This window comes from Anomaloglossus baeobatrachus, unplaced genomic scaffold, assembly GCF_048569485.1.
Source record: "Anomaloglossus baeobatrachus isolate aAnoBae1 unplaced genomic scaffold, aAnoBae1.hap1 Scaffold_444, whole genome shotgun sequence".
Taxonomy (NCBI): Eukaryota; Metazoa; Chordata; class Amphibia; order Anura; family Aromobatidae; genus Anomaloglossus; species Anomaloglossus baeobatrachus.
The window spans coordinates 147,284-161,216 of NW_027443777.1; the positions used below are offsets into that span (position 1 = coordinate 147,284).

General features: G+C 49.7%; 1 protein-coding gene across 1 annotated transcript in view; it reads left to right on the forward strand.

The window, feature by feature from the left end:
• The window catches only part of LOC142279929 (phosphatidylinositol 3-kinase C2 domain-containing subunit gamma-like), a gene marked incomplete at its 5' end in the record, with an annotated part of 61,564 nt that extends 59,698 nt beyond the window's left edge, over positions 1-1,866 (forward strand). The window contains 1 exon segment of the mRNA XM_075332714.1: positions 346-1,866. Within this exon segment, the coding sequence (XP_075188829.1) occupies positions 346-486 (141 nt within the window).
• Between the last annotated feature and the right edge of the window lie 12,067 nt (positions 1,867-13,933).

Genomic DNA, 13,933 nt, shown 5'->3' on the forward strand with positions numbered 1-13,933 from the left:
CACCGCATGACCAGAGAGGGCGGGCACACCAATGGCCACCACATGACCAGAGGTGGGCACACCACTGGCCACGACATGACCAGAGAGGGCGGGCACACCACTGGCCACGACATGACCAGAGAGGGCGGGCACACCACTGGCCACGACATGACCAGAGAAGGCGGGCACGCCACTGACTGCCACAGGACTAAAAGGGGGGTCACACCACTGGCCACCACAGCACTAGGGGGGGGACACACCACTGGCCACCACAGCACTAGAGGGGGGCACACCACTGGCCGCTCTGCGTTTCCTCCTGTGGTTCTGCGTGACTTGTGGAATGACGCCGCCCTTCCTCCGCTGCAGGTCCAGTTCTCGGTTCCGCAGTTGGAGGGTTACTTCCTGAGGATCCAGGTGCAGAGTAGAGGAATGTCCCTCGGACAGCTGAGTCTCCCGCTGAGCACCGTCCGGCTACAAGAAGATGTCTGGTACCGCCTGGGAGCCTGAGCCACAACTGGGACAATATAGACAATGGGAGGATGCTACAGATATGGCGTCACCAGCGCTCAGCACTCAGAGAGGAGCCCGGCCCATAGCCCAGTCCTGACACATTCAGCCTGAACGGGCCGCTCTCCGGGGATTACATGTGACCTAGCCGCGGTCTGGGGATGGCATGGGATTGTCACATACACACTCCTCCGCAAGTGATGTGGGCTGAGCCTGCAAGGGTTAAATTATTTCCTCACATTCAAACACTTTTCTAAGCTATAAAGTGAGGATAAATCACGCCCCGATGCCGCCCACACAACCCAGCACCCCCCACACGACCCGACGCCGTCCACTCTCCCCGACACCGTCCACACAACCCAGCACCCCCTACACGACCCGACGCCGTCCACACAACCCAGCACCCCCCACACGACCCGACGCCGTCCACTCTCCCCGACACCGTCCACACAACCCAGCACCCCCCACACGACCCGACGCCGCCCACACAACCCAGCACCCCCCACACGACCCGACGCCGTCCACACAACCCAGCACCCCCCACACGACCCGACGCCGTCCACACAACCCAGCACCCCCACCTGACCCGACACCGGCTACACGCCCAGATGCCGTCCACTCGCCCCGACGTTGCTAACATGCCCCAACGCCGTCCACTCTCCCCGAGGCCATCCACACGCCTTGACGCCGTCCACTCGCCCCAAGACCGCTAACATGCCCTGATGCCGTCCACTCGCTCAGACGCCGTCCACACGCCCCGACGCTGCCCACTCACCCCGACGCTATCCACTCTCCCCAACACCGCTAACATGCCCCGACGCCGTCCACTCGACTCCGACCACTCTCCCTGACGCCGTCCACACGCCCAGACGCCGTCCACTCGCCCCAACACCGCTAACATGCCCCGAAGCTGTCCACTCGCCCAGACGCCGTCCACTCGCCCCAACACTGCTACCATGCCCCGACGCCGTCCACATTCCCGGACGCCGTCCACTCAACTACACAACACGCTGCCAGCACTCATCAAACACATGGGGCCCCTGAAATATCCTCCTGGATCCCAGGCTCTGTAAGGCTATGGACTCTTTACAGCAGACGAGGAGCAAAGTCATTCGAGTTTTAAGCTTTAATATAAAAATAGCAATAAAACGTATAAAAGCTAAAAACGAGCCAGAAATCAGCAGCTCTGAAATAACAGAAATCCCCAAACTCCCCCGTGTAAAGTCTCTGGTGTCCCCTCAGACCAGGAGAACGGGTCATGGCTCCCATCCGCACGCACTCGCCCCTTTCTTCCGGGTTTTTATCAGCTGCGCCCCGGACTCGTGTGTCCAGGACGGCCTAGACTGGAATATTCCGTGTTGTAATTGGATTACGGGCTGATTGGGATAAACCTATTAATTATCCTGTGCACGCGCCTCACTATATTCTGTCTGATCACAGAGATCTGTTAACTCTTTATAACTCGGGGTCCCAGGAAATGAGGGGTCATGGATAACCCCAGACCTTGTCCCAGCAGATCTAGCAGCTTTCATTACCTGTCCACACCAGAAGGCCGCAGCTCACCAGTTACACTGACTCTATAGGAAGGGGCCTGTCCTCTACAGACCAGAGACGGGGATGACGTGTACCATCTCTGACATTGCTCAACACTCTCTGGGGATTACATGCGGTACACACATACCCTCTGCAGATTATGCCTCCGACACAGTCACTCTCTGGGGATTACATGCGGTACACACATACCCTCTGCAGATTATGCCTCCGACACAGTCACTCTCTGGGGATTACATGCGGTACACACATACCCTCTGGAGAGTATGCCTCCGACACAGTCACTCTCTGGGGATTACATGCGATACACACATACCCTCTGCAGATTATGCCTCCGACACAGTCACTCTCTGGGGATTACATGCGATACACACATACCCTCTGCAGATTATGCCTCCGACACAGTCACTGGGGATTACATGCGATACACACATACCCTCTGGAGATTATGCCTCCGACACAGTCACTCTCTGGGGATTACATGCGGTACACACATACCCTCTGGAGATTATGCCTCCGACACAGTCACTCTCTGGGGATTACATGCGGTACACACATACCCTCTGGAGATTATGACTCCGACACAGTCACACTCTGGGGATTACATGCGGTACACACATACCCTCTGGAGATTATGCCTCCGACACAGTCACTCTCTGGGGATTACATGCGATACACACATACCCTCTGGAGATTATGCCTCCGACACAGTCACTCTCTGGGGATTACATGCGGTACACACATACCCTCTGGAGAGTATGCCTCCGACACAGTCACTCTCTGGGGATTACATGCGGTACACACATACCCTCTGGAGATTATGCCTCCGACACAGTCACTCTCTGAGGATTACATGCGGTACACACATACCCTCTGGAGATTATGCCTCCGACACAGTCACTCTCTGGGGATTACATGCGATACACACATACCCTCTGGAGATTATGCCTCCGACACAGTCACTCTCTAGGGATTACATGCGATACACACATACCCTCTGGAGATTATGCCTCCGACACAGTCACTCTCTGGGGATTACATGCGGTACACACATACCCTCTGGAGATTATGCCTCCGACACAGTCACACTCTGGGGATTACATGCGGTACACACATACCCTCTGGAGATTATGCCTCCGACACAGTCACTCTCTGGGGATTACATGCGATACACACATACCCTCTGGAGATTATGCCTCCGACACAGTCACTCTCTGGGGATTACATGCGGTACACACATACCCTCTGGAGAGTATGCCTCCGACACAGTCACTCTCTGGGGATTACATGCGGTACACACATACCCTCTGGAGATTATGCCTCCGACACAGTCACTCTCTGGGGATTACATGCGGTACACACATACCCTCTGGAGATTATGCCTCCGACACAGTCACTCTCTGGGGATTACATGCGATACACACATACCCTCTGGAGATTATGCCTCCGACACAGTCACTCTCTAGGGATTACATGCGATACACACATACCCTCTGGAGATTATGCCTCCGACACAGTCACTCTCTGGGGATTACATGCGGTACACACATACCCTCTGGAGATTATGCCTCCGACACAGTCACTCTCTGGGGATTACATGCGATACACACATACCCTCTGGAGATTATGCCTCCGACACAGTCACTCTCTGGGGATTACATGCGGTACACACATACCCTCTGGAGATTATGCCTCCGACACAGTCACTCTCTGGGGATTACATGCGATACACACATACCCTCTGGAGATTATGCCTCCGACACAGTCACTCTCTGGGGATTACATGCGGTACACACATACCCTCTGGAGATTATGCCTCCGACACAGTCACTCTCTGGGGATTACATGCGATACACACATACCCTCTGGAGATTATGCCTCCGACACAGTCACTCTCTGGGGATTACATGCGGTACACACACCCTCTGGAGATTATGCCTCCGACACAGTCACTCTCTGGGGATTACATGCGATACACACATACCCTCTGGAGATTATGCCTCCGACACAGTCACTCTCTGGGGATTACATGCGATACACACATACCCTCTGGAGATTATGCCTCCGACACAGTCACTGGGGATTACATGCGGTACACACATACCCTCTGGAGATTATGCCTCCGACACAGTCACTCACTGGGGATTACATGCGGTACACACATACCCTCTGGAGATTATGCCTCCGACACAGTCACTCTCTGGGGATTACATGCGATACACACATACCCTCTGGAGATTATGCCTCCGACACAGTCACTCTCTAGGGATTACATGCGATACACACATACCCTCTGGAGATTATGCCTTCGACACAGTCACTCTCTGGGGATTACATGCGGTACACACACCCTCTGGAGATTATGCCTCCGACACAGTCACTCTCTGGGGATTACATGCGGTACACACATACCCTCTGGAGATTATGCCTCCGACACAGTCACTCTCTGGGGATTACATGCGATACACACATACCCTCTGGAGATTATGCCTCCGACACAGTCACTCTCTGGGGATTACATGCGGTACACACATACCCTCTGGAAATTATGCCTCCGACACAGTCACTCTCTGGGGATTACATGCGATACACACATACCCTCTGGAGATTATGCCTCCGACACAGTCACTCTCTGGGGATTACATGCGGTACACACATACCCTCTGGAGATTATGCCTCCGACACAGTCACTCTCTGGGGATTACATGCGATACACACATACCCTCTGGAGATTATGCCTCCGACACAGTCACTCTCTGGGGATTACATGCGGTACACACACCCTCTGGAGATTATGCCTCCGACACAGTCACTCTCTGGGGATTACATGCGATACACACATACCCTCTGGAGATTATGCCTCCGACACAGTCACTCTCTGGGGATTACATGCGATACACACATACCCTCTGGAGATTATGCCTCCGACACAGTCACTGGGGATTACATGCGGTACACACATACCCTCTGGAGATTATGCCTCCGACACAGTCACTCACTGGGGATTACATGCGGTACACACATACCCTCTGGAGATTATGCCTCCGACACAGTCACTCTCTGGGGATTACATGCGATACACACATACCCTCTGGAGATTATGCCTCCGACACAGTCACTCTCTAGGGATTACATGCGATACACACATACCCTCTGGAGATTATGCCTTCGACACAGTCACTCTCTGGGGATTACATGCGGTACACACACCCTCTGGAGATTATGCCTCCGACACAGTCACTCTCTGGGGATTACATGCGGTACACACATACCCTCTGGAGATTATGCCTCCGACACAGTCACTCTCTGGGGATTACATGCGATACACACATACCCTCTGGAGATTATGCCTCCGACACAGTCACTCTCTGGGGATTACATGCGGTACACACATACCCTCTGGAAATTATGCCTCCGACACAGTCACTCTCTGGGGATTACATGCGATACACACATACCCTCTGGAGATTATGCCTCCGACACAGTCACTCTCTGGGGATTACATGCGGTACACACATACCCTCTGGAGATTATGCCTCCGACACAGTCACTCTCTGGGGATTACATGCGGTACACACATACCCTCTGGAGATTATGCCTCCGACACAGTCACTCTCTGGGGATTGCATGTTACGACTGGTCGCTCTACAGGGGATTACATGTGATAACAGCTGCTCTACAGGGGATTACATGTGATAACAGCTGCTCCTCAGGGGATTACATGTGATAACAGCTGCTCTACAGGGGATTACATGTGATAACAGCTGCTCCTCAGGGGATTACATGTGATGATCAGCTGCTCTTCAGGGGATTACATGTGATAATCAGCTGCTCCTCAGGGGATTACATGTGATAATCAGCTCCTTCTCAGGGGATTACATGTGATAATCAGCTGCTCTTCAGGGGATTACATGTGATAATCAGCTGCTCTTCAGGGGATTACATGTGATAATCAGCTGCTCTTCAGGGGATTACATGTGATAATCAGCTGCTCCTCAGGGGATTACATGTGATAACAGCTGCTCCTCAGGGGATTACATGTGATAATCAGCTGCTCCTCAAGGGATTACATGTGATAATCAGCTCCTCCTCAGGGGATTACATGTGATAATAAGCTCCTCCTCAGGGGATTACATGTGATAATCAGCTGCTCCTCAGGGGATTACATGTGATAATCAGCTGCTCTTCAGGGGATTACATGTGATAATCAGCTGCTCTTCAGGGGATTACATGTGATGATCAGCTCCTCCTCAGGGGATTACATGTGATAACAGCTGCTCCTCAGGGGATTACATGTGATGATCAGCTCCTCCTCAGGGGATTACGTGTGATAATCAGCTGCTCCTCAGGGGATTACATGTGATAACAGCTGCTCCTCAGGGGATTACATGTGATAATCAGCTGCTCCTCAGGGGATTACATGTGATAACAGCTGCTCTTCAGGGGATTACATGTGATAATCAGCTGCTCCTCAGGGGATTACGTGTGATAATCAGCTGCTCCTCAGGGGATTACATGTGATAATCAGCTGCTCCTCAGGGGATTACATGTGATAATCAGCTGCTCCTCAGGGGAATACATGTGATAATCAGCTGCTCCTCAGGGGATTACATGTGATAATCAGCTCCTCCTCAGGGGATTACATGTGATAATCAGCTGCTCCTCAGGGGATTACATGTGATAATCAGCTCCTCCTCAGGGGATTACATGTGATAATCAGCTGCTCCTCAGGGGATTACATGTGATAATCAGCTCCTCCTCAGGGGATTACATGTGATAATCAGCTGCTCCTCAGGGGATTACATGTGATAATCAGCTGCTCCTCAGGGGATTACATGTGATGATCAGCTGCTCCTCAGGGGATTACATGTGATAATCAGCTCCTCCTCAGGGGATTACATGTGATAATCAGCTGCTCCTCAGGGGATTACATGTGATAATCAGCTGCTCTTCAGGGGATTACATGTGATAATCAGCTGCTCCTCAGGGGATTACATGTGATAATCAGCTGCTCTTCAGGGGATTACATGTGATAATCAGCTGCTCCTCAGGGGATTACATGTGATAATCAGCTCCTTCTCAGGGGATTACATGTGATAATCAGCTGCTCTTCAGGGGATTACATGTGATAATCAGCTGCTCTTCAGGGGATTACATGTGATAATCAGCTGCTCTTCAGGGGATTACATGTGATAATCAGCTGCTCCTCAGGGGATTACATGTGATAACAGCTGCTCCTCAGGGGATTACATGTGATAATCAGCTGCTCCTCAAGGGATTACATGTGATAATCAGCTCCTCCTCAGGGGATTACATGTGATAATAAGCTCCTCCTCAGGGGATTACATGTGATAATCAGCTGCTCCTCAGGGGATTACATGTGATAATCAGCTGCTCCTCAGGGGATTACATGTGATAATCAGCTGCTCCTCAGGGGATTACATGTGATAATCAGCTGCTCTTCAGGGGATTACATGTGATGATCAGCTGCTCTTCAGGGGATTACATGTGATAATCAGCTGCTCCTCAGGGGATTACATGTGATAATCAGCTGCTCCTCAGGGGATTACATGTGATAATCAGCTGCTCCTCAGGGGATTACATGTGATAATCAGCTGCTCTTCAGGGGATTACATGTGATAATCAGCTGCTCTTCAGGGGATTACATGTGATAATCAGCTGCTCCTCAGGGGATTACATGTGATGATCAGCTGCTCCTCAGGGGATTACATGTGATAATCAGCTGCTCCTCAGGGGATTACATGTGATAATCAGCTGCTCTTCAGGGGATTACATGTGATAATCAGCTGCTCTTCAGGGGATTACATGTGATAATCAGCTGCTCTTCAGGGGATTACATGTGATAATCAGCTGCTCCTCAGGGGATTACATGTGATGATCAGCTCCTCCTCAGGGGATTACATGTGATAACAGCTGCTCCTCAGGGGATTACATGTGATGATCAGCTCCTCCTCAGGGGATTACGTGTGATAATCAGCTGCTCCTCAGGGGATTACATGTGATAACAGCTGCTCCTCAGGGGATTACATGTGATAATCAGCTGCTCTTCAGGGGATTACATGTGATAATCAGCTGCTCTTCAGGGGATTACATGTGATGATCAGCTCCTCCTCAGGGGATTACATGTGATAACAGCTGCTCCTCAGGGGATTACATGTGATGATCAGCTCCTCCTCAGGGGATTACGTGTGATAATCAGCTGCTCCTCAGGGGATTACATGTGATAACAGCTGCTCCTCAGGGGATTACATGTGATAATCAGCTGCTCCTCAGGGGATTACATGTGATAACAGCTGCTCTTCAGGGGATTACATGTGATAATCAGCTGCTCCTCAGGGGATTACGTGTGATAATCAGCTGCTCCTCAGGGGATTACATGTGATAATCAGCTGCTCCTCAGGGGATTACATGTGATAATCAGCTGCTCCTCAGGGGAATACATGTGATAATCAGCTGCTCCTCAGGGGATTACATGTGATAATCAGCTCCTCCTCAGGGGATTACATGTGATAATCAGCTGCTCCTCAGGGGATTACATGTGATAATCAGCTGCTCTTCAGGGGATTACATGTGATAATCAGCTGCTCCTCAGGGGATTACATGTGATAATCAGCTGCTCCTCAGGGGATTACATGTGATAATCAGCTGCTCCTCAGGGGATTACATGTGATAATCAGCTGCTCCTCAGGGGATTACATGTGATAACCAGCTGCTCCTCAGGGGATTACATGTGATAACCAGCTGCTCCTCAGGGGATTACATGTGATAACAGCTGCTCCTCAGGGGATTACATGTGATAACAGCTGCTCTACAGGGGATTACATGTGATAACAGCTGCTCCTCAGGGGATTACATGTGATGATCAGCTGCTCTTCAGGGGATTACATGTGATAATCAGCTGCTCCTCAGGGGATTACATGTGATAATCAGCTCCTTCTCAGGGGATTACATGTGATAATCAGCTGCTCTTCAGGGGATTACATGTGATAATCAGCTGCTCTTCAGGGGATTACATGTGATAATCAGCTGCTCTTCAGGGGATTACATGTGATAATCAGCTGCTCCTCAGGGGATTACATGTGATAACAGCTGCTCCTCAGGGGATTACATGTGATAATCAGCTGCTCCTCAAGGGATTACATGTGATAATCAGCTCCTCCTCAGGGGATTACATGTGATAATAAGCTCCTCCTCAGGGGATTACATGTGATAATCAGCTGCTCCTCAGGGGATTACATGTGATAATCAGCTGCTCTTCAGGGGATTACATGTGATAATCAGCTGCTCTTCAGGGGATTACATGTGATGATCAGCTCCTCCTCAGGGGATTACATGTGATAACAGCTGCTCCTCAGGGGATTACATGTGATGATCAGCTCCTCCTCAGGGGATTACGTGTGATAATCAGCTGCTCCTCAGGGGATTACATGTGATAACAGCTGCTCCTCAGGGGATTACATGTGATAATCAGCTGCTCCTCAGGGGATTACATGTGATAATCAGCTGCTCCTCAGGGGATTACATGTGATAACAGCTGCTCTTCAGGGGATTACATGTGATAATCAGCTGCTCCTCAGGGGATTACATGTGATAACAGCTGCTCTTCAGGGGATTACATGTGATAACAGCTCCTCCTCAGGGGATTACATGTGATAACAGCTCCTCCTCAGGGGATTACATGTGATAATCAGCTCCTCCTCAGGGGATTACATGTGATAATCAGCTGCTCCTCAGGGGATTACATGTGATAACAGCTGCTCTTCAGGGGATTACATGTGATAATCAGCTGCTCCTCAGGGGATTACATGTGATAACAGCTGCTCTTCAGGGGATTACATGTGATAATCAGCTGCTCCTCAGGGGATTACGTGTGATAATCAGCTGCTCCTCAGGGGATTACATGTGATAATCAGCTGCTCCTCAGGGGATTACATGTGATAATCAGCTGCTCCTCAGGGGAATACATGTGATAATCAGCTGCTCCTCAGGGGATTACATGTGATAATCAGCTCCTCCTCAGGGGATTACATGTGATAATCAGCTGCTCCTCAGGGGATTACATGTGATAATCAGCTCCTCCTCAGGGGATTACATGTGATAATCAGCTCCTCCTCAGGGGATTACATGTGATAATCAGCTGCTCCTCAGGGGATTACATGTGATAATCAGTTGCTCTTCAGGGGATTACATGTGATAATCAGCTGCTCCTCAGGGGATTACATGTGATAATCAGCTCCTCTTCAGGGGATTACATGTGATAATCAGCTGCTCCTCAGGGGATTACATGTGATAATCAGCTGCTCCTCAGGGGATTACATGTGATAATCAGCTGCTCCTCAGGGGATTACATGTGATAATCAGCTGCTCCTCAGGGGATTACATGTGATAACCAGCTGCTCCTCAGGGGATTACATGTGATAACCAGCTGCTCCTCAGGGGATTACATGTGATAATCAGCTGCTCCTCAGGGGATTACATGTGATAATCAGCTGCTCTTCAGGGGATTACATGTGATAATCAGCTGCTCCTCAGGGGATTACATGTGATAATCAGCTGCTCCTCAGGGGATTACATGTGATAATCAGCTGCTCCTCAGGGGATTACATGTGATAATCAGCTGCTCCTCAGGGGATTACATGTGATAACCAGCTGCTCCTCAGGGGATTACATGTGATAACCAGCTGCTCCTCAGGGGATTACATGTGATAATCAGCTGCTCCTCAGGGGATTACATGTGATAATCAGCTCCTTCTCAGGGGATTACATGTGATAATCAGCTGCTCTTCAGGGGATTACATGTGATAATCAGCTGCTCTTCAGGGGATTACATGTGATAATCAGCTGCTCTTCAGGGGATTACATGTGATAATCAGCTGCTCCTCAGGGGATTACATGTGATAACAGCTGCTCCTCAGGGGATTACATGTGATAATCAGCTGCTCCTCAAGGGATTACATGTGATAATCAGCTCCTCCTCAGGGGATTACATGTGATAATAAGCTCCTCCTCAGGGGATTACATGTGATAATCAGCTGCTCCTCAGGGGATTACATGTGATAATCAGCTGCTCTTCAGGGGATTACATGTGATAATCAGCTGCTCTTCAGGGGATTACATGTGATGATCAGCTCCTCCTCAGGGGATTACATGTGATAACAGCTGCTCCTCAGGGGATTACATGTGATGATCAGCTCCTCCTCAGGGGATTACGTGTGATAATCAGCTGCTCCTCAGGGGATTACATGTGATAACAGCTGCTCCTCAGGGGATTACATGTGATAATCAGCTGCTCCTCAGGGGATTACATGTGATAATCAGCTGCTCCTCAGGGGATTACATGTGATGATCAGCTGCTCCTCAGGGGATTACATGTGATAATCAGCTGCTCTTCAGGGGATTACATGTGATAATCAGCTGCTCCTCAGGGGATTACGTGTGATAATCAGCTGCTCCTCAGGGGATTACATGTGATAATCAGCTGCTCCTCAGGGGATTACATGTGATAATCAGCTGCTCCTCAGGGGATTACATGTGATAATCAGCTCCTCCTCAGGGGATTACATGTGATAATCAGCTGCTCCTCAGGGGATTACATGTGATAATCAGCTGCTCTTCAGGGGATTACATGTGATAATCAGCTGCTCCTCAGGGGATTACATGTGATAATCAGCTGCTCCTCAGGGGATTACATGTGATAATCAGCTGCTCCTCAGGGGATTACATGTGATAATCAGCTGCTCCTCAGGGGATTACATGTGATAACCAGCTGCTCCTCAGGGGATTACATGTGATAACCAGCTGCTCCTCAGGGGATTACATGTGATAATCAGCTGCTCCTCAGGGGATTACATGTGATAATCAGCTGCTCTTCAGGGGATTACATGTGATAATCAGCTGCTCCTCAGGGGATTACATGTGATAATCAGCTGCTCCTCAGGGGATTACATGTGATAATCAGCTGCTCCTCAGGGGATTACATGTGATAACCAGCTGCTCCTCAGGGGATTACATGTGATAACCAGCTGCTCCTCAGGGGATTACATGTGATAATCAGCTGCTCCTCAGGGGATTACATGTGATAATCAGCTGCTCCTCAGGGGATTACATGTGATAATCAGCTGCTCCTCAGGGGATTACATGTGATAATCAGCTGCTCCTCAGGGGATTACATGTGATAATCAGCTGCTCCTCAGGGGATTACATGTGATAACCAGCTGCTCCTCAGGGGATTACATGTGATAACCAGCTGCTCCTCAGGGGATTACATGTGATAATCAGCTGCTCCTCAGGGGATTACATGTGATGATCAGCTGCTCCTCAGGGGATTACATGTGATAATCAGCTCCTCCTCAGGGATTTACATGTGATAATCAGCTGCTCTTCAGGGGATTACATGTGATAATCAGCTGCTCCTCAGGGGATTACATGTGATAATCAGCTGCTCCTCAGGGGATTACATGTGATAATCAGCTCCTCCTCAGGGGATTACATGTGATAATCAGCTGCTCCTCAGGGGATTACATGTGATAATCAGCTGCTCCTCAGGGGATTACATGTGATAATCAGCTGCTCCTCAGGGGATTACATGTGATAATCAGCTGCTCCTCAGGGGATTACATGTGATAATCAGCTGCTCCTCAGGGGATTACATGTGATAACCAGCTGCTCCTCAGGGGATTACATGTGATAATCAGCTGCTCTTCAGGGGATTACATGTGATAATCAGCTGCTCCTCAGGGGATTACATGTGATAATCAGCTCCTCCTCAGGGGATTACATGTGATAATCAGCTCCTCCTCAGGGGATTACATGTGATAATCAGCTGCTCTTCAGGGGATTACATGTGATAACAGCTGCTCCTCAGGGGATTACATGTGATAATCAGCTCCTCCTCAGGGGATTACATGTGATAATCAGCTGCTCTTCAGGGGATTACATGTGATAACAGCTGCTCCTCAGGGGATTACATGTGATAATCAGCTGCTCCTCAGGGGATTACATGTGATAATCAGCTGCTCCTCAGGGGATTACATGTGATAATCAGCTGCTCTTCAGGGGATTACATATGATAATCAGCTGCTCTTCAGGGGATTACATGTGATGATCAGCTGCTCCTCAGGGGATTACATGTGATGATCAGCTGCTCTTCAGGGGATTACATGTGATAATCAGCTGCTCTTCAGGGGATTACATGTGATAATCAGCTGCTCCTCAGGGGATTACATGTGATAATCAGCTGCTCTTCAGGGGATTACATGTGATAATCAGCTGCTCCTCAGGGGATTACATGTGATGATCAGCTGCTCCTCAGGGGATTACATGTGATAATCAGCTGCTCTTCAGGGGATTACATATGATAATCAGCTGCTCTTCAGGAGATTACATGTGATGATCAGCTGCTCCTCAGGGGATTACATGTGATGATCAGCTGCTCTTCAGGGGATTACATGTGATAATCAGCTGCTCTTCAGGGGATTACATGTGATAATCAGCTCCTCCTCAGGGGATTACATGTGATAATCAGCTGCTCCTCAGGGGATTACATGTGATAATCAGCTGCTCTTCAGGGGATTACATGTGATAACAGCTGCTCCTCAGGGGATTACATGTGATAATCAGCTGCTCCTCAGGGGATTACATGTGATAATCAGCTGCTCCTCAGAGGATTACATGTGATACCAGCTGCTCTTCAGGGGATTACATGTGATAACAGCTGCTCCTCAGGGGATTACATGTGATAATCAGCTGCTCCTCAGGGGATTACGTGTGATGATCAGCTCCTCCTCAGGGGATTACATGTGATAATCAGCTGCTCCTCAGGGGATTACATGTGATGATCAGCTCCTCCTCAGGGGATTACATGTGATAATCAGCT